The following is a 19,833-nucleotide window of genomic DNA, read 5'->3' as shown; positions in this document are numbered from 1 at the left end:
GCTGTCCGAATACAACCACCATTTTGTCAAGTCCTTCATCCACCGCTCATCTGTCTACTTCCTGTTCTATCGCCGGGACTTAAAGTCGGCCTCTAGAGAGTATAAGACTTACATTTCCCGTATCTGCCTGGGGGACACGCACTATTACTCGTACGTGGAGCTGCCCCTGGAGTGCCAGACGGACGATATGACTTACAACCTGCTTCAGGCAGCCTATGTGGGCAGCCCTGGCCAGGGCCTGGCGGGGCCAGGCGGGGTACTCGTGGACGGAGGGGCAGTCCTGTTCGCCACCTTTGCCGTGGGACAGACTGCCACCGCCAAGCCCACTGACGAGTCAGCCTTTTGCCTTTTCCCCCTCAGCCAGATTGACGGCATGATAAACCGCACCCGGGACCTGTGCTACACCAAGTCTGGGAAGACACCGGACGGTGAGGAGTTGGCCTACATTGAGTACGAAGTGAAGTCCAGCTGCACGGGGCTGACCTCGGTGAGCAGAGCCGCATGCTAGGTTTCTGGGGTGAGGGTTGGGCTGGTAAATGATGCTTGTTTTTGATGTATGTTCTGGGCAATGTTTAGGCCTTGGCTGATCCCAGACCATCAGCCTGGCTCAGTTATTCACGCTCTCACCTTTGGGTCAGAAGGTTGTGGGCTCGAGGTCCATGTTGGGGATTTGAGATTACAATCTGGACTGACAGCTCCAGCGCGGGGCTGGGACGCGTTGCGTTTCTCCACAATGAGATGTTACTGGCTTCCCATCACACAGAGGATACAGTTCAAGATCCTGGTCCTCACCTTCAAAACCCTTGACGGCTTGCTCCCCCTTACCTCTCCGACCTCCTAACCCCCTACCACCCTGTTCACTCCCTCCGCTCAGTGGGCTCCGGCCTGTTTCATGTCACCCGCCTCGCTCGCCCCACTATCGGCAGGCGGGTCTTTCGCCACTCTGCACCCACCCTCTTGAATTTCATCCCGCAGTCCCTCCGTCTTGTCCCTCCCCCACCACCTTCAAGACCCACCTCAAGACCCTCCTCTTCGACTGTGCTTTTGAACTCCCTGCTTACCCCCCACCCCAACCCTCAGCTCAGGTCCGTAACTCTGTCTGTCCAGCGCCTTGGGACGTCCTCCTGACGTGAAAGGTGCTATACAAATGTAACTTTGTTGTTGTTTGTTGTTGTTGTTACACCGAGGTCCTGTCTGCCTGATCTGGTTGACATTAAAGATCCCCTGGCTATTGGTAAAGAGAAGGGAGATTTTCGCAGATTGGCCAACGAAATGTGTGTGGGAATGTCTCAACGTGTGTATGCACAGTGTGTGTGGGAATTTCTGTGTGTGAGGCGTGGGGGGGTGAGGGGTCCATGGAGTGTTGGGGGTCGGGAGGAATGTGTTAGGGAGAGTGCAGCTGCAGTTGCAGTAGGCAACTGATTAGAACCAAGAAAGCAAGAAGGATGGAGTGGGATGAAAGTACATTCACAAGCGGAATGAGGCATTTGGAGTAATCTGGCAGTAAGAAACTTTGGTTTTCCACATCCAAAATGAACTAAAAGTTACATATTTATTGCCTCATTTAGTGAACTGACCATTGCTCGGAATTTCTTTCTCAAAAGTTGGGTTTACTTTTTCAATCCCATTTAAAATGTTAAACATCTCTCTGAGGTCCCCTGAGGTGTCTTCTCTCAATGACTAAAGAACACTCACTCGTGGTTCGTTCCTCTAAACATGGGATCAGATCAGCCTCTGCTCTGCTCTAGAGCCTGGGCAGCCCCTGTATGTCACAATGCTTAGAGCTATTGCTTTATAATTTAGTTGAGGCCTGACTATAGCTTTATACAGGCCTGAATGTGACTCACCTACACATGCAAATCTCCAGCTCTGGAGTGGGATGGCACACTCTCTCCCCACGGGACACTACCTGCTAACCTAATCCTAGAGAGTATTGGGCGCAAACTGAAGCCAATGCTTGGGGACACCAGAGTGTGCGTTAGGGTAACTGCCGGAGTCTAACCAGGCTAAAACCACACAGCTTGTCACTGATAGCGCTGTCTGGCAAGCTTTCCCACTGCTTGTCCAGCTAGCCGTTAGAGGCTTTGGCTGCAGGTTAACAGGAGCTGCGTGGGGACTCCCCTGCCCCCAGTGACTGGTCTAACCCTCCAAGTGCTGCCGATGAGCCAGGTTGGGCTGTGCTGTCAGCAGAGTGCTGGAATATTGCCGATCCACCTGGCTCAGGAACTGGAACTACTCAGAGGTGCTGCTTCCATCTATCTCTTAACCAGTATGCTCTCTCTTTCTCACACACTCTCCCTCTCTCACACACTCTCCCTCTCTCACACACTCTCACACACACTCTCTCCTCTCTCTCTCTCACTCCACTCTCACACACTCTCACTCTCACACACTCACTCTTTCACGCACTCTCTCACACTCTCTCTCATACTCTCTCTCACACTCTCTCTCGTACTCTTCCTCACATACACTCTCTACTCACACACCACTCTCCTCACACACTCCATCACACTCTCTCTCCTCACAACACACACTCTCACACACACTCATACTCTCTCTCGCATACTCTCTCACTCTCTACACACTCTCTCCCTCTCTCTGCACAGGACACGTCAGCGGCCTACCCGTGTGGCTATGACCACACGCCCAGCCCGATGGCCAGTCACATTCCCATCACGGTGAGGCCGGTGCTGACCATGCTCGGGCGGTTGGTTGCCGTAGCAATCAGGTGTGGAGATGGAGCACACCATAGCCTTCCTGGCGACCAGCAAAGGCCTTCTGCACAAGGTCAGTGTGAGGGGGGAGGCTGTGGTGGTTGGGGGGTCTCACTATCCTGTGTGTGTGGGGGGTCACTGTGGGGTTGTTCGGGGGGTCTCACTATCTGTGTGCGGGGGGATTGTCACTGGTGTGGGGGGGGTGTCACTGTGGGGGGGGAGGGTGGGGGGGTCACTGTGTGTGTGGGGGGTGTCACTGGGTGTGGGGGGTTACTGTGTTGTACTGTGTGGGGGGTGTTACTGGTGTGTGGGGGTGTTACTGTGTGTTGGGGGTGTCACTGGCTGGGGGGTGTCACTGTGTGTGGGGGGCCTGGTGTGTCACTGTGTGTGGGGGGGGGTGTCACTGTGTGTGTGGGGGGTGTCACTGTGTGTGTGGGGGTGTCACTGTGTGTGGTGGGGGTGTCACTGTGTGTGGGGGGTGTCACTGTGTGCGGGGGGGTTGTCACTGTGTGTACAGGGGGGTGTCACTGTGTGTGTACAGGGGGGTGTCACTGTGTGTGTGGGTGTGGGTGTTCACTGTGCGTGTGGTGTGTGGGGAATGTCATTGAGTTGGGGTGGGGGCTTCTTACACTCTATGCGTGGGTCTCACTGTGGCCCTCTCTCTCTCTCTCTCTCTGTCAGGTTTACATCAGAGACTGGGACCAGGCAGAGTGGTATTCACGGCTGGAAATCCAGCCCAACGCGGCAGTGAACGGGGACTTGGCATTTGACCGGTGAGCGCGCACACCTGTACGTCACCACCAGGTCCCAGGTGGTGAGGCTGCCGCTCAGTGAGTGCCCCCAGCACCCTGACTGTGCCTCCTGTCTGGCTGCTCGAGACCCCTACTGTGGCTGGTGCATTCTCCAGGGCAGGTCAGTCACTGTGTGGAGCTGCACCTTCATACCTCCACCTGAAAGTTAATAATAATAATTATCCTTGCTGATATAGCGCCTTAGCACATCATTGAGATGTCTCAAAGAGCTTCACGAGATGTACTGTCTAGTGGATTGTCTGTGCGTTTTGTGGGTGAAACCTGCACAGCAATGCCCCACAAACTGCCATGGTCTGAGTGACCAATTTTATTTGGGGGATTGTTGGCCAGGACACCGGAAGAGAGAAACTGCCTTCTTTTTACGAATAGTGCCATGGGAACTTTAATGTCCACCTGAACAGGTAGATGGGGCCTCAGTTTAACGTCTCATCTGAAGGCCGGCACCTCCAACATTGCAGCATCCCCAGCACTGCATTGGAGTGTCAGCTTAGACAATGTGATTCCATGTCCCCAACATAATGCTTGAACCCAAAACCTTCTGACTCAAGAGCTGCGCCAGGCTGATATCTTGTTTTTGGTCCTCCACATGTCTAAACACATACAGAAACCACAGGCATGGAAACTCACCTTGTTTTAGAGTCTCCAAACCAGACTGAGTTCCATGCATTCCATCTACACCTGGAAATTTCTCTCTGTCTGGAATGGATTGTGCACTTTCTCTCTCTCTCTCTCTCTCTCTCTCTTCCTCTTTCTTTTTTCCTGGAAAGTATTAGGAATAGGTTGGCAAGAGTTAAGTTGTGCATTGAGGTAACTCTTGGACTTTAATCAGGTAAAACGGCATAGCTTGCCATTGATAGCACTTCCTGGCAAGTTCTACCGCTGCTTCTCCAGTTAGGACCACCCTACCCATCAGCGCTTTGGCTTGCAGGCTTAACAGGAGCTGAGATGGGACCTCGGTTTAAAATACCATCTGAGTGACAGTATCTTAGTCAATTAAATCCTCCAGCACTGCACTAGAGAGTCAGCCTAGACTATGAGTTCAAAGTCCCACGATGGGCTGGAACCCATAACCTTCTGACTCAAAGACGAGAATGTTACCAATTGAGATAGACACTTAGAATTGTCTCTAGTTGCATTCTCTGGTTAGATAGTACCTGAATACAGTTCTAAACGGCACAACATAAGGGGGCTCCCAGGCCATAGAGGCAGGGGAGAGCAACGAGCATACATTGGGTAGGGTTTTGAGCAACAGATTTGTCCTGGGACCTGTGTGTCTGAGATGAGGAGAGAGACTCACTAAACCAGTCATGAGGTTGAGGAGAAACGGAAGGAGGCAGGCTGTGTAACAGAGCCTGGGAACATCACTGGAGGAGAGGAGTAGATGATTAACCAATCTTACGTCAGACCAGACACTAGTTTGTTTAGTGCATTCCACCTCCACACTACCCTCACTGACCCGAGTGCGAATGGGAGAATCATTGTGACTGATCCTGTAAACACAGAAAATTCTAGAATCAAGTGAAACACTTTTGGCCCATGCAGGATGATGTGGTTAACTGGTGATGATGTTCTGTCAGAAATTGCTGGATCAAAGGGTGACATTTGCTAATAACTCAACCAACGTGCTTTAAATCATTAGCCTCTAACCAGCTGTTAATAACTGTTGTTATTGATCTCTCTCTCTGGGGTTGGTGGATGCTGACACAGCACATTGGAATGAAATGTGGAGTCCTATAGCTCAGTGGTTAGAGCACTCGCTTTGCAAGTGAGAGACCTGAGTTCAATTCCAGGCAGAGGGCGAAACCTTGGGCAAGTTTCCTTACTCCACACGCCTAATAATAATCCTCCAAAAAACCCAAAACAATAATAAATTGGTCATTTTCAATCTACGACTGTTTGTGGGACATTGCTGTGCGCAATTGGCTGCCGCGTTCGCCCACAAATATACAGTCAATTCACTTTACAGTGTGTTCTGTGAAGCGCTTTGGACGTCCTCCTGACGTGAAAAGCGCTATATCAAATGCAAGGATTATTATTATTATAAAACTTCCTAGCTTTTCACATTTGGTGTCTGTCTGGTTCTCACTCACTCTTTCTCTCTGTCTATTTTCTTGCTCCCTGTCTCACTATCTGCCTCTCTCCTTCACTCTGTTTCTATTTCTCTCACTCTAACTTTCTCTCTTGCTCTCTCTTACTTTCTCTCCTTCTCTGACAGGTACCCATGTCTCTTCTGTGCCTATCTCTCTTTCTGTCAGCCCCTTTTTTCCTCTCTCCCTCTTTCTCTGTGCCTCTTTTTTTTCTCTCTTCTTCTCTTGCTCTCTGACTCTCATTCTTTCATTCTCTGCCTCTCTTTGTCTACCTTGTTTTTGTCCCTTTATCTGCCTTGTTTCTGTCCAGCACTGAGACACCTGAGGCCTCCTGGCAAGTCCAGATAAGTCCAATACCAAGCCTGGCCAGCCGTGTGCAGCAGCGCGACTAAGCCTTGGTGTTTGCCCACAGGTGCAGCAGGAGGTCAGAGTGTGGCAGAGCTGAGGAAGAAAGCCAGTGGCAATGGAGCTATGGGAAAGATCAGCAATGCCTGAAAGTACAGTCGCTGACCCCAGCCAATATCAGCAGACAAGAGAAAATACAGGTGAGAAGAGCCGTCTGTGTACAGGGTGTCCACAAAGTCCTGTTACCCCCGTTACAGAACAGCAATATGATACAAGCGTCAGAGATTATTTTGCCTCGCCACTTCATCCATGTTACAGAAGGTGTCGCGCCGAATGTGGCTACTGATCATTATCTAACATGAAAATGATGGCACTCACTCACACTGATCCTCTGGACATGTAAAGACAGTTAAACAATGTACAGCCCTGAAATCAATTCTCTAGTTCCACACAGGTGATCAGCTTCATAAATCAGCTGTGAGGGAGAGCGAGAGGGTTTTCCTGTTTGACTCTTGCCTCTCTCACTAATACACAATTGTTACACAATTACACAATTTTTTTTCTCGTCTGCTAGTCAATAATTAGCAATTGCTCTGTCAGTTCAGACACATCATGCCTGCTGATCCCCTGCTCCTGGTCTCGACGTGTGCATTTTGGCTACCGCCCCTGATCCTGGAGCTGTCTGACACCTCCCTCCCACTCCCCATATGCCTCCGTTATTGTCCCCATCCCCATACTCACACTCACTCTTCTCTCCTTACCGTTTCTCTGTCTACGTGCCCCAACTCTCTGGAACTCCATCCCTCTAACTTGGCATCTCTCTCACCTCAGTCGAGATCTATCTCAGTTCCTTCATCTTTGACCATGTCTTCGGTCATCTTTTCCCTCCCAAGCTGCCTCGGCTCCCACCTCAGCTCGGTTTCAAAAGCCAGGACTGTCAAGCACCTTGTTAGAGTGTTTGCAACCACTCAAAACAGGTTCGGATTCGGTAATACCAACAGATCAGAGTCTCAGGATGTTTTAATCAAAACAAACCTTTAATTATGCACACATGTCGTGGAGTCCTGTAGCTCAGTGGTTAGAGCACTCGCTTTGCAAACGAGAGACCTGAGTTCAATTCCAAGCAGGGCAAAACCTTGGGCAAGTTTCCTTACTCCACACAGAGCCTAATAATAATACCTCCAAAACCAAAAACAATAATAAATTGGTCATTTTCATGGAACATTGCTGTGCGCAATTGGCTGCCGCTTTTCGCCCACAAATATGCAGTCAATTCACTTTACAGTATATTCTGTGAAGCGCTTTGAGACGTCTAGAAGACGTGATAAGCGCTATATCAAATGCAAGGATTATTATTATTATAAAAACGTCGCGTCTATCTTAATAAAACATAGCAATACTACTGAGCGTTGCAGGTTCAGCACTTTGTCTTTACAGCAAGCAAACCTTAGTTCTTCAAGCGATCAAGCTTGTGTTTTTCCTAGCTCTCAGTCCTCTGTCTTCTTTGTCCAACCTTTTAAGCTTCGTTGTTCTCTGCAACCACTCCGCGATGCTCTGGAGTTAACTAACTTACTTAAGTTGGACCGCGGTTTTTATAAATGTTTCTACCAGACAGAGACAGGCTCCAGCCTTGGAAGGGAGAAGCAAGATGTCCTGTGTTGACGAATAATGAGCAAGTTGTTTTGTCTCAAAAGGGTCTGCTTATCTAGAAGATATGGGTACAAGGATGTGCAAGGGTCGAGTATGTTGGGTACGCGCTAAAATGCTTGATTGGAGAAGAAGCTTTGTAAGCATTTCTTTTATGCCATTTTAACCAACTTACAACAACCTTGGGACGTCCTCTTGATGTGAAAGGCGTGTAAATTGCTGTTTGGTGTTGATGGTAGTGGTTGTTATCCCCGCTGTTCTCTCTCTTGGCCTAGGTGTTTCTGGAGGTGGCTGACCTGCCCACTCTGGCAGAAGAGGAATCTTACAAATGCCTGTTTGAGGAATTTACCAGTGCAGCCGTTCTCACAGAGACAGGAGCTGTCTGCTGGAGCCCAGATATCAGCACACTGCCTCCCACTCAACCAGGAGCAGGTACAGAACATAAGTAGTGCACAGTCCAACAGGTCTACACTCAGGCACAATCCAATAGGGGTACACTAAGTCAGACTCTTTAACAAGGCTACTACAATAACAACAACAAATTGCATTTACACAGGACCTTTTACGTCGGGGTGATGCCCCAAAGCACTGGCCGATGAGGGGTTTGCACCTGAGCAGGGGTTGGGATCCGAGAGGGGTGGAGGGCAAGGGAGGTGGAGGAGAGAAGATGACCAAAGGCACAGTCGAAAAAGAAGGTCTTGAGATGGACCTTGAAGGAGGCAAGGGAGGGAGTGAGGGGGAGGGGTTCCATGATGGAGTTTCATAGGATGGAGGCAGAATGGCTGAAATTTCGACTGGCGCTGGTGGAGCGGGCAGGGTGAGGGCATGGAGCAGGCCAGTGTTCGCCGAGCGGAGGGAGCGGACAAGTTGGCGAAGATTTAATAGGTCACAGAGGTAGGGAGGAGCAAGACCGTGGAGGGCTTTAGGGATGAGGACAAGGATCTTGAACTTGATCCTCTGGGGGAATGGAGTGACAGTGAAGCCGGGCAACGAACACTAAGCCAGCTCCAATAGGGTACACTAATTCAGACTTGGGCCTGTTTGCTATCAAAAGAAAGGATCTTTGATCTGGATGTAGATAATGCTGAACGTGAACTGTTCTTGTCTTTGAAGATCACGTGACTGTGAAGCTGCTACTCCTGTTCCACAACATCACCGTGGCAAACACCCAATTCACCTTCTACGACTGCAGTGCCGTCCAGCAGCTGTCCAGAGATTTCCCGTGAGTGCCATAAACTCCCCGACTGCCCCGCCACCCACCTCTGAGCTCAGAGCCCAGTCACTGTGCCAGAGACCTGCCTTTCCCTTCTCACCACTGTCACTGGTCTGGCCAATGAGAGGCACTAAGGAACAGGAGTACGCTATTCAACCCCTCGAGCCTGTTCCACCATTCTATTAGCTGATCTGTACCTCAACTCCATTCACCCGCCTTTGCTCCATATTCCTTGATACCCTGAACTAACAAATCGACCTCAGTCTTGAAAATGTGAATGTTTCCAGCATCCACAGCCTTTTGGGTGGGGAGAGTTCCATATTTCCACTACTCTTTGGGTGAAAAACTGCCTCCTGATTTCACTCCTAAATGGCCCAGCTCTAATTTTAAGATTATGCCCTTTGTTCTGGATTTCCTAACAGAGGAAATAGTTTCTCTGTATCTACCCTATCAAATCCCTTTATAATTTTAAACACCTCAATTAGATCACCCCCCAACCTTCTAAACTCTCGGGAATACAGACCAAGTTTATGCAATCTGGCCTCATAATTTAACACTTTAAGTCATTCTGACTCTGCGCTGTACCCACTCCTGGGCGAATACATCTGTCAGACTCTGGACGACTCTTGCTGGGATGTGGGATTTGTCTTTCTGGACAGCAGGACAGTTTTTCTGACACAGGCAGAAACCCATCACCATGATTAACAGTCTCCAAACCAAACTAAGAGTTCCATGTATGTCACCCACACATGAACATTTTCCTGTGCCTAGAATGGATTGCGCATTCCCTCTCCAGAGGGATGCACCCTGCTTACAACAACATTTATATAGCGCCCTCCACGCAGGGCAGCGTCTCAGACCGCTTAATTACTAATTCCAGAGAGTATTACCTATTTCTATAGAATATTGGGCACAGGTTCTAAAGAGCCTGGCTTAGGGACCCCAGAGTGTGCATTGGGGGAAGTGCTGGAGTCCAACCAGCTAAAACAGCAATAGCTTGCCATTGAGAGCCTTGTCTGGCTAGCTTCCTGCTGCTCTTTCAGCTAGGACCATCCTATCTGTTGGGCTTCGGCTTACAGTGATGCTGCGATCACATGCCCTTTGTGCAGCAGAACCCGGGTCGCTGTGAAAGAGACTCAGGTGGAAGGAGCAGAGCAAGGACTGGAGCAATGGGAAGCCCAGTCCCAGTGCTGGGGACTGACAGGTTGTCTCCCTGCTGCCCAATACAGGTGCCGTGGATGCGTGAGCAGCCGCTGGGGCTGTAACTGGTGTGTGCTGCAGCATCACTGCACCCACAACACCAGCTGTGAGGATCCCCTTATCATCTTCAACGAGAACGTAAGTGCTCAGAGCCCTCATGCAGTTCGACGAGCACATTAACCTGGGTCAATGTTGCCACAAACACCGCGCTGGGGGATGGTGTGGGGTAGGGGCTGTGGGGAGACATATCCGAAAAACCTAGGCTGTAACCTTGAGGCTTGATACAACCCCAATTTGGATTACTTAAGAGCCCGGAGTGTGGGAGAGTTCCAGTATTGGAGAGTTCCAACAAAGGGCGTCTGAGCTATTCCCAGTGATTCGGTGTCATTGCTGTGAGGAGAGGACGTTGGGGGTTGGGAATGATCACACTGGAGAGAGACAATGAGGGAGGATCTTATTGAAGTATTCTGGATCCTAAATACCTTAGTGTGCGCTCAAGGTGCCAATAACAAGGGCACCACATCGTCAAGTGTGAATTGAGATCGAGGGAGGATAATGTGAAGGGATTGCGGAGCGGCGGCGGGGTTTGAGTTTGGATGGTGAGAGGACCAAATGGTTGGATGGATGTTGGACGGGATGGGGTGGGCATGGTGGGTGTCATACTGGTCCAGGCAGATGGACTGAAGTGTCTCGGCTGCTGCTTTTGCTGTGTTCTCACCAGGTTATTTAGTCTGAAGCCCTTGAGCCTGCAGCTCCCTTGCTTTTACACTCACTGTTTGCTTGGGTGACCTGCTTGGATGTGTCTAGCTCTCCATTAGGAGCCATTCTCTCTATTAAAAGGGCCATGCGCCATTCAACACGCACATTGATCTCATCCCCCACCCCCACCCACCCTCCCATCACAACATCGGGCTGTGTTTTTAAATGAATCTCAATCTCTCTGCCAGGCAATGTGTCCCAGCTGCTAAATACCTTCTGGGTGATGTATGTCAGTCAGCCTGGGGCGGTGGTGGCACTGTTGCCTCTGAGTCAGAAGAGATCTCTGAGTTCAAGCCCCACGTCGGGACTTGGAATCACATCGTCTAAGCTGACGCTCCAGTGTACTGCTGGGAAGTGTTGCATTATTGGAAGCGCTGTTCTTCGAATGAGATGTTAAACTGAGGTCCCGTCTGTCTGCTCCGGCCCATGGGCCACAGGTTGGCCACTACTGCTTTACCTGCTAACCTGATTTCTCTGCTAATGACCCCCTTGTTACCCATTCCACAAATTTAAAGGAAAACATTTTTCTCTGTTTGCCCTGCCTCTAATTCCTCTTCCTACCAGGCTCGTTGTGTAAAGTTCGGCCCGATGGATGTGCATGGCTCCTTTAATAGCTGATGTGTGACCCTGCCTTTTCTACCAGTAATTCACTGTGATTCGTTTTTTGCATCTTTCTTGATTTTGGTTTTTAAAATGGAAAATCGCCGAATAATGGGTTGTTCTGTCTGTGTCTGTGTGTGTTTCTTACTCCTTCTCCTCTCCCTGTCGTTTCTGCTTCCTGTCGGCATCTGACGGACAGTACGTTCCTCTCTTCATGGCTCCTCAGCTACCGACCAAAGCGGCCCTGGTCCTTGACTCTGGGCTCATCACCACCCACCAGAACCCTGGTCTCCCCCTGACCACTACCTCCTCACCCACTGCCCTAACTACCACCCTAACCAGCACCTTAACCCCTCTCGCCACCCCGGCACCGACCACAGCCCACACCACTGTGGTTGGCACCACGCCCGGGGTTACTGACACCCCGATGTCGCCACCCAGCTCCGCCCCCACGTTGCCCGCACCCACCACGGGGGAGGTACCAGTTGTGCCCACCTCACAGCGACCCAGCGCTGACCTGCCCACAGCAGTCAGCACCAGCGCCACGGCACAGCCCCTACCCACTGGTCCAGTGTTGCCCATGGCCTCCCCCGCACCCTCTACCCCCACCGCAGCCTCGCCACTGAACACCAGCCTCACCTCTTTGCCCTCCCACACCCACACTGCCCTCAATGCCACGGGCTACCCTCTCAACAGTACGGGCCCTCCCCACCCCCCCGCCATCAGTGTCCTTGCCCCAGAGCCCACCCCCACCCCCGTCCTGCCCTCGGCCCCTCCTGCCAACCCCACCAGCCCCGCCCTGCCCGCCAGACATTCAGATTGGCCAGTGAAGGAAGCTAGTGATTGGACAGAGCCCGAGGCCTGGGCTGACCCTGCCCACGGAGAGAATGACACTGCCGGTTTCTCAGCTGCTGCTGTGCTGCTCTCGGGGGATGGAGACATCGAGAGCCCCTCTCCCGCCTTCCTCCATCTGCTTGAGCCCGAAGTTGACTACCATTATGATTTGGGCTCTCCGCCATTCTCACCACAAGTAAGTAGCTCATTTCTGGAGTTCAGTCTCATTAGTGGTTAGAGCACTTGCCTCGCAAACGAGAGGCGCCTGGTTCGATCACTCTGTTTACCGAGCAGTAAGTGGAAACCTGGTTGCTAGTCGATCGGCAGGTTGCTTTCTGAGAGTAATAATCCCTTCCAAAAAAAAAAGATAGTAATTTGTTCACTCACTCCATGACTGTTTGTGGGACACTGCTGTGCACAATTCACTGCCTTGTTTCACCCACAAAAATTAAACAGTCAATTCACTTTACAGTATATTCTGTGAAACACTTTGAGACGTCTCAACGACGAGAAAGGCACTATGTCAAATGCGAGGATTATTATTATTTCACTTGGCTGAGCTTTGCTCTTCCCCCAGGCTGGTGGTCACAGCCCGGCCAGAGTGCTGGCTGCTGGAGATAGCATTGCCTTGGATGAAAGGTTTTCTGCTAACTAGTTTCCTGAGGGGTTGTGTGATGGTATCTCCCTGCTCACCCGCCCTGGGCACCCCACAGCAACCGCCCAAGCCCCCGCACAACCTTCGTAAAATTTTGCTTTGGCACAAATTGGTCACCAAAACTAACATGCCCAAATGGCGCCCCCTTCAGGATCGACCAGCAAATATCAACCTCCTGTGGAGCACAGGAAAGCAGGAACAGAATGTGGACCTTCAGCCCATCAAGCCTGTTCCACCAGTTAGTTAGAACTTTAACCACATTATCCCACTTCTCCTCATACTCCTTAGTCCTTTTTCCTTCCTGACAACCTGTCTATCTTCCTTTCAATCATCTGTTTATCCCGCCTATTTTGCTGTAACCTCTCAACCATCAGTGTCAGAAATGATCTCATCGCCCCAACTCTTATCACTTCACATCATATCCTCTTGTTGGTCCCCTCTATCTGGCTTCTTTATTCCCTTCTTTATCTTAAACACTTCAATCAAATCCCCCTTGGCTGCACCAGCTCACTTTTAAACAATAATGACCCAATTTTACTCAAACTCTCGTCCCCACGTGTAGTTCAGATGAAGAAGTTCCTTCGGTTCATCTGATAATGATAATAATCCTTGCATTTGATATTGCGACTTATCACGTCTTCAAAATGTCTCAAAGCGCTTCACAGAATATACTGTAAAGTGAATTGACTGTATATTTTTTGGGTGAAACGCAGCAGCTAATTGTGCACAGCAGCGTCCCACAAACAGCCATGGATTGAGTGACAAATTTATTAATATTTTTTGAAGGAATTATTACCCCTGGAAAAGTGATCCACCAATCAACTGACAACCGGGTAGCTACTTACTGCTAGGTAAACAGAGGCGTTTGGAGTAAGGAAACTTGCCCAAGGTTTCTCCCTATCGGGAATCGAACCCAGGTCTCTCGCTTGCGAGGCGAGTGCTCTAACCACTGAGCTACAGGACTCCTTCCACCAACCTCCCATCACAGTTTCAGACTGTCTGTTTATGATCCAGTGTTCTGGTAACCTGAATCACCTGAGCATTTCCCTCCACTCACTCATCATCACTCATATCATTGTTGCCACCCAAAAGCACGTCTGTGTCTGTACATGCACACGTGTAAGTGCAAGCATGTGGTCCATGAGTGCGTGCATGTGGTGCGTGAGTGTGGGGGTTGACGCTTGAGTGTATTTGTGCATTGGTGGTGCATGTGATGCACACAATGTTTCATCTATAAATCATCCATATAATGATCTAGAGATGAAACACTACATTGTGATTTTGCAGGTGAATGGTGACGATTAGTATCACTCAAAATATCTCAGGTGATTAGGTTATTTTTTGCCCAAATAAATGCCCACAATTCCACCTCGCAGGAATCTAATACTTGTTGCCCCACTGGAGCTCTCTCCTCTCATCCCCTCCCCGTGCACTATAACTCTCAGTCCTGGCTTTGGCTGCAATAAGCTGTGTATTCTCAGGCGACTGACTCTGGCTGTGATCTCTGTACAGAGGGACGAGGGATTGGAGATGGGAGCCGAGGCCTGTCCCTGTGTGCACAGTATTCAGGGCTCAGCTCTGTTGCCAGTAAACGTGGAGAGAAAAATCACTCTGGAGGGTCGCAACCTGCACTTCTTTCATGTAAGGCTCTTCCGCGCAGACACACGCACACACGAACAACACTTGCATACACACATCCTTTGCACAAGAACATATACACACAAATACTCACACAAACATAACACTCGCATGCACGTACACACACACTCAAAAGCACCCATCACTCGAGCATAAGCACATGCACACATACACAACTCAGGCTCATACATATAACACCTACTCACACCCCAATACCCTGAATGTACCAAAAAATAAACAAACCCAGTCCCACAGGGGGTGTGGGGAAACTGCATGCGCACACACACACACACACACGCGCGCACGTGTAGGATTTTTCTGCAGTGTGAGTGAGCGCTCTGCCCTGTGCCTGCAGGAGCCCGAAGGTGACTACGAGTGTGTGTTTGTGATCGAGGGGCGGCTGGTGGTGGTCGAGGCCTTCGTGGAAGTGGACGAGGACGAATCCAAACGTTACTTCATCACCTGTCAGGTGCACCAGGTCAGCGTGGGGTCAGGCACCAGATCACGGGGCGAACTGGCCCTAACACAGCACTACCTTTCCCTCAAAGCACTGTTTTTTGGTCAGTCGGGTGTCTGACACATGAGGAAACCCATCACCAGGCTTAAGAATATCCAAACCAAACTGAGAATTCTATGCATCCCTAATAATAATAATAATAATAATCCTTGCACAAAACACAAAATACTGCAGATGCTGGAATCTGAAACAGAAACGGAGAGAGCCGGGAACTCTCAGCAGGTCAGGCAGCATCTATAGAGAAAGGAAAGTGAGTCAACGTTTCGGGTCCACGACCCTTCGTCAGAACAGATAATAATCCTTGCATTTAATATAGCGCATTTCACGTCTTTTCGACGTCTCAAAGTGCTTCACAGAATAGACTGTAAAGTGAATTGACCGTATATTTGTGGGCGAAATGCGGCAGCCAATTGCGCACAACAGTGTCCCACAAACAGTCGTGGATTGAAATGACCAATTTATTATTGTTTTGGAGGGATTCTTATTAGGTGTGTGGAGTAAGGAAACGTGCCCAAGGTTTCGCCCTGCAGGGAATCGAACCCAGGTCTCTCGCTTGCAAAGCAAATGCTCTAACCACTGAGCTACAGGACTCCAGCAACAACAACTTGCATTTCTAGAGCACCCTTCACCCTGGGCGGCATCTCGGAACACTTAACAGTGGCGGAGCCTGACGCCGAACTTGGGGGTGGGGTGGAAATTCCAGAGATAGTTTGTTGGAATGGAAATACATACACTCTCCCAGGACCCATCCTGCTAACCTAATCCCAGAAAGTATTAGGTGCGGGTTGGCTTGGGGACCCCAGAGTGTGCGTTGGGTAACTCAGCCTCCCATATTTTCACCCACCTAAACTCTGCCAACATCACACCAGGCTCCACTGGCTCCCTATGACAGAATGGATCGATTTCAAGATCCTCTCATTCGTCTACAAATCCGTTTACATCCTGGCACCCTCTATCTTTCTGACCTGCTTTCTCCCCCACTTTCCCACCCACTGCCTCCACTTGGCTGGATCCGGCCTCCTTCCTGTCCCTCGGCCCCTCCGCTCCACCATCGGCAGCTGTGCTTTCAGCCACTACGCCTCGAAGCTTTGGAACCCTTCCCCCTCAGATGCCCTTCACCTTGCCTCCTCCTTCCCCATTTTCAGGTCATGCCTGAAGATCTTCCTCCTCCCTTACCAGCCAACTCCGCCACTGTTAAGTGTTCCGAGATGCTGCCCAGCGTGAAGCGTGCTATAGAAATGAAAGCTGTTGTTGCTGGAGTCTGACCAGCTAAAACTGCACAGCTTCCCATTGATTCACTCACAGGGCATGACAGCCTCCAAATTATGTCTAAAATTAAGAATTTTTCACATTTCTGGCGAGATTACAAATTTTATCACTAAAGATAGATGGCCCAAACTGTGGATTTGTGGTAGTGTAACATCTCTCTCTTTCTCACTCTCTCTCTCTCTAGTACACGTACTCCTCGCCTCAGCACGAGTACAGCATGACTGTGTATGTGCAGCGTCGGCCCAACTACAGAGTGGACAGCAGCTCCCAGCACCTACACAGTGAGTCACTGCTCCTCGCACCACGTTCACACTTACACTCGCTCCCCATGCTCACACTGACTGTGTGCTCACACTCACTTGCCCCGCACTCACACTCAGACTCACTCCCGGGCTCACACTCACCCCTCGCTCGCCCCATGCTCACTCCAAGCTCACAGCCTCTGCTCAAACTCATAATTGCCCCCACAGTTATGCTCACACTCCCGCTGAAACTCACCACATGCTTACTCTTGCTCCACAACTCTTCATGTCAATGTTTGAAACCTTTCTCAGGAAGCTGTTGTACAGTGTAGTGACTGTGTGTTTGCAGGTGAATATGTGCACAGCAGTGTCCCACAAACAGCCATGAAATGAGTAACCATTTACCTGGAGGGTTATAGCCAGGACACTGGGAGAGATACTCCTTTCTCTTTTCACATAGATCAGTTGGTAGCCTCTGGTTTAGAAGTTAAGTCTCACGTCAGGGCTGTGAGCTCACAGTCCAGGCCGGCACTGCATTATTGAGTTCTGTGCCTGCTCAGGTGGATGTTAAGATCCCGGGCACTCTGAATAGACAAGGGAATTTCTCCCTCCCAGTGTTCTGGCCAACAATCTCCCGTGTAAAAATGTTCATTCACTTCACAGCTATTTGTGGGACATTGCTGTAGGTTAATCAATTGCTCCCATCAAATACAGTTACTACACTTCACAATAAAACCTTATGGAAGACTTTGAGATGAAAGCCCCTAATCGATGTAAGGATTATTATAATTATCCCTGATAGATGATGTGTGTGTGCCAGACGGCGTGTGCTGTGTGTGTGCCAGACGGCGTGTGCTGTGTGTGTGCCAGACTGCGTGTGCTGTGTGTGTCAGACACAGTGATGCGCCGTTCTTTCCTCAGTTACGCTATATAACTGTTCAGTGGGCCGCACTGACTGCAGCCGTTGCCAGACGGCAGACACGAAGTACGCGTGTGCGTGGTGTGGGGGTGTGGAGCCGCGCTGCGTGTACCAGCCCACGTGCCAGCAGGGAGTGGAGCAGACCTGCCCGGGACCCCTCATTCATTCGGTGAGTATGCCAGGCCCCGGCACACATTCGCACACCACCATCAGGTACCTCACGAGAATCTTTTAAACAACTTGCAGCACAGCAAGATCCCTAGTGGGGTTTGGGGCTGTTTGTGGGCTTTGGTTGTGGGGTGTAGGAGCCGGTGACTGTTTGCTGTTTCCCCAGATCGAGCCGATATCGGGGCTGTTGGAAGGCGGCACTGGGGTTACCATCACGGGGTCGAACCTCGGGCAGAGATTCGAGGAGATCGAGGACTCGGTGCTGGTGGCCGATGTCCCCTGCCGACCGGACAGGGACCTGTACCGCGTCTCCACCAGGTCAGCTCCTGCTCGCAAACCCCCACAACTCGGTACTGGGGCCCAGGGCAGTGTGAGCGACGCTCGGGGAGTGGGGGGCCAGTGTGAGGTGGGGCCAGTGGGAGGGAGGCATGTGTGAGGTGGGCCAGTGTGTATGAGAGGAGCCAGTGAGAGGGGGGAGTGTCAGTGTGAGGGGGGTCAGTGTAAGGGTGTAAGTTGGTCGCAGTCTGAGGGGAACGGTGGGGGGGGGGGGGGGGCAGTGTGAGCCGCGCTGGGGTAGTGGGAGTTCAGTGTGAGGTGGGGGGCGGTGCGTGGTGGGGGCGGTGCGTGGTGGGGGGCGGCGCGTGGTGGGGGGCAGTGCGTGTTTGGGGGCAGTGCGTGGTGGGGGGCAGTGCGTGTTTGGGGGCAGTGCGTGTTTGGGGGCAGTGCGTGTTTGGGGGCAGTGCGTGGTGGGGGGCAGTGCGTGGGGGGAGCAGTGTGAGGTTGGGGGGGCAGTGTGTGGTGGGGGGTCCAATGTGAGGTGGGGAGGCAGTGTGTCGGGGGGGTCCAGTGTGAGGTGGGGGGGTAGTGTGAGGTGGGGGGGGCAGTGTGAGGTGGGGGGGGGCAGTGTGAGGTGGGGGGGCAGTGTGAGGTGGGGGGCAGTGTGAGGTGGGGGGCAGTGTGAGGTGGGGGGGCAGTGTGAGGTGGGAGGCAGTGTGAGGTGGGGGGCAGTGTGAGGTGGGGGGCAGTGTGAGGTGGGGGGCAGTGTGAGGTGGGGGGCAGTGTGAGGTGGGGGGGCAGTGTGAGGTGGGGGGTCCAGTGTGAGGTGGGGAGGCAGTGTGTGGGGGGGTCCAATGTGAGGTGGGGAGGCAGTGTGTGGGGGGGGTCCAGTGTGAGATGGGGGGGCAGTGTGTGGTGGGGGGTCCAATGTGAGGTGGGGAGGCAGTGTGTGGGGGGGTTCCAATGTGAGGTGGGGAGGCAGTGTGTGGGGGGGCAGTGTGAGGTGGGGAGGCAGTGTGAGGTAGGGGGGCAGTGTGATGTGGGGGGCAGTGTGATGTGGTCAGTGTGTGGGGAGCACTGTGAGGTGGGGGGGGGCACTGTGAGGTGGGGGGGGGGCAGTGTGAGGTGGGGGGGCCAGTGTGAGGTGGGGGGGCCAGTGTGAGGTGGGGGGCCAGTGTGAGGTGGGGGGGCAGTGTGAGGTGGGGGGCAGTGTGAGGTGGGGGGGCAGTGTGAGGTTGGGGGGGCAGTGTGAGGTGTGGGGGGCGCAGTGTGTGGGGGGCGCAGTTTGAGGTGGGGGGCAGTGTGAGGTGGGGGGCAGTGTGAGGTGGGGGGCAGTGTGAGGTGGGGGGGCAGTGTGAGGTGGGGGGGCAGTGTGTATTGGGGGGGCAGTGTGAGGTGGGGGGCAGTGTGAGGTGGGGGGGCAGTGTGTGGGGGGCAGTGTGAGCGGAGCAGTGTCTCACTTGCTGGTGTGTTGGTCACACGGCTCTCTGACCTGTAATTTCTCCCTGTACAGAATTGTGTGCTACACGGCAGCCAGTGACATCTCGACATCAGGCCACGTCACAGTCAAATTGATTAACGGTAGTGAAAGCATCTCAACCCAACTGTTCACTTATCAGGTCAGCAACAAACCTCTGTCACTGTATTCAGTGTTGGTCTCTGTATGGTCATGTTGGATAGTTAAAGGGTTAAATTATGAGGGCTGGCTGCGTAAACTTGGTCTGTATTCCCTTCAATTAGAAGGTTGAGGGGTGGTTTGATAATATAATAATAATAATCCTTGATATAGCGCCTTATCACGTCTTTGAGTCTCAAAACGCTTCACAGAATATACTGTAAAGTGAATTGTCTATACTTTATGGACGAAACGCGGCAGCCAATTGCATACAGCAGTGTCCCGCAGACAGTCATGGATTGAAGTGACCAATTTATTATAAT

At 51.5% G+C, this 19,833-nt stretch overlaps 1 protein-coding gene across 1 annotated transcript in view; it reads left to right on the top strand.

The window, feature by feature from the left end:
- plxnb1b (plexin b1b) overlaps nucleotides 1-19,833 on the top strand; it is a 119,402-nt gene that overhangs the window by 71,257 nt on the left and 28,312 nt on the right. Inside the window, exons 11-16 of the mRNA XM_042339583.1 lie at nucleotides 14,379-14,507; nucleotides 14,860-14,982; nucleotides 16,475-16,571; nucleotides 17,454-17,620; nucleotides 17,786-17,937; nucleotides 19,409-19,514. Coding sequence (XP_042195517.1) covers nucleotides 14,379-14,507; nucleotides 14,860-14,982; nucleotides 16,475-16,571; nucleotides 17,454-17,620; nucleotides 17,786-17,937; nucleotides 19,409-19,514 — 774 coding nt within the window. The remainder of the gene's footprint in view (nucleotides 1-14,378; nucleotides 14,508-14,859; nucleotides 14,983-16,474; nucleotides 16,572-17,453; nucleotides 17,621-17,785; nucleotides 17,938-19,408; nucleotides 19,515-19,833) is intronic.

The sequence above is a fragment of the Callorhinchus milii genome, unplaced genomic scaffold (assembly GCF_018977255.1).
Source record: "Callorhinchus milii isolate IMCB2004 unplaced genomic scaffold, IMCB_Cmil_1.0 Scaffold12, whole genome shotgun sequence".
Taxonomy (NCBI): Eukaryota; Metazoa; Chordata; class Chondrichthyes; order Chimaeriformes; family Callorhinchidae; genus Callorhinchus; species Callorhinchus milii.
The sequence above is the reverse complement of the archived record's forward strand: the minus strand, read 5'-3'. Positions and strand labels throughout refer to the sequence as shown.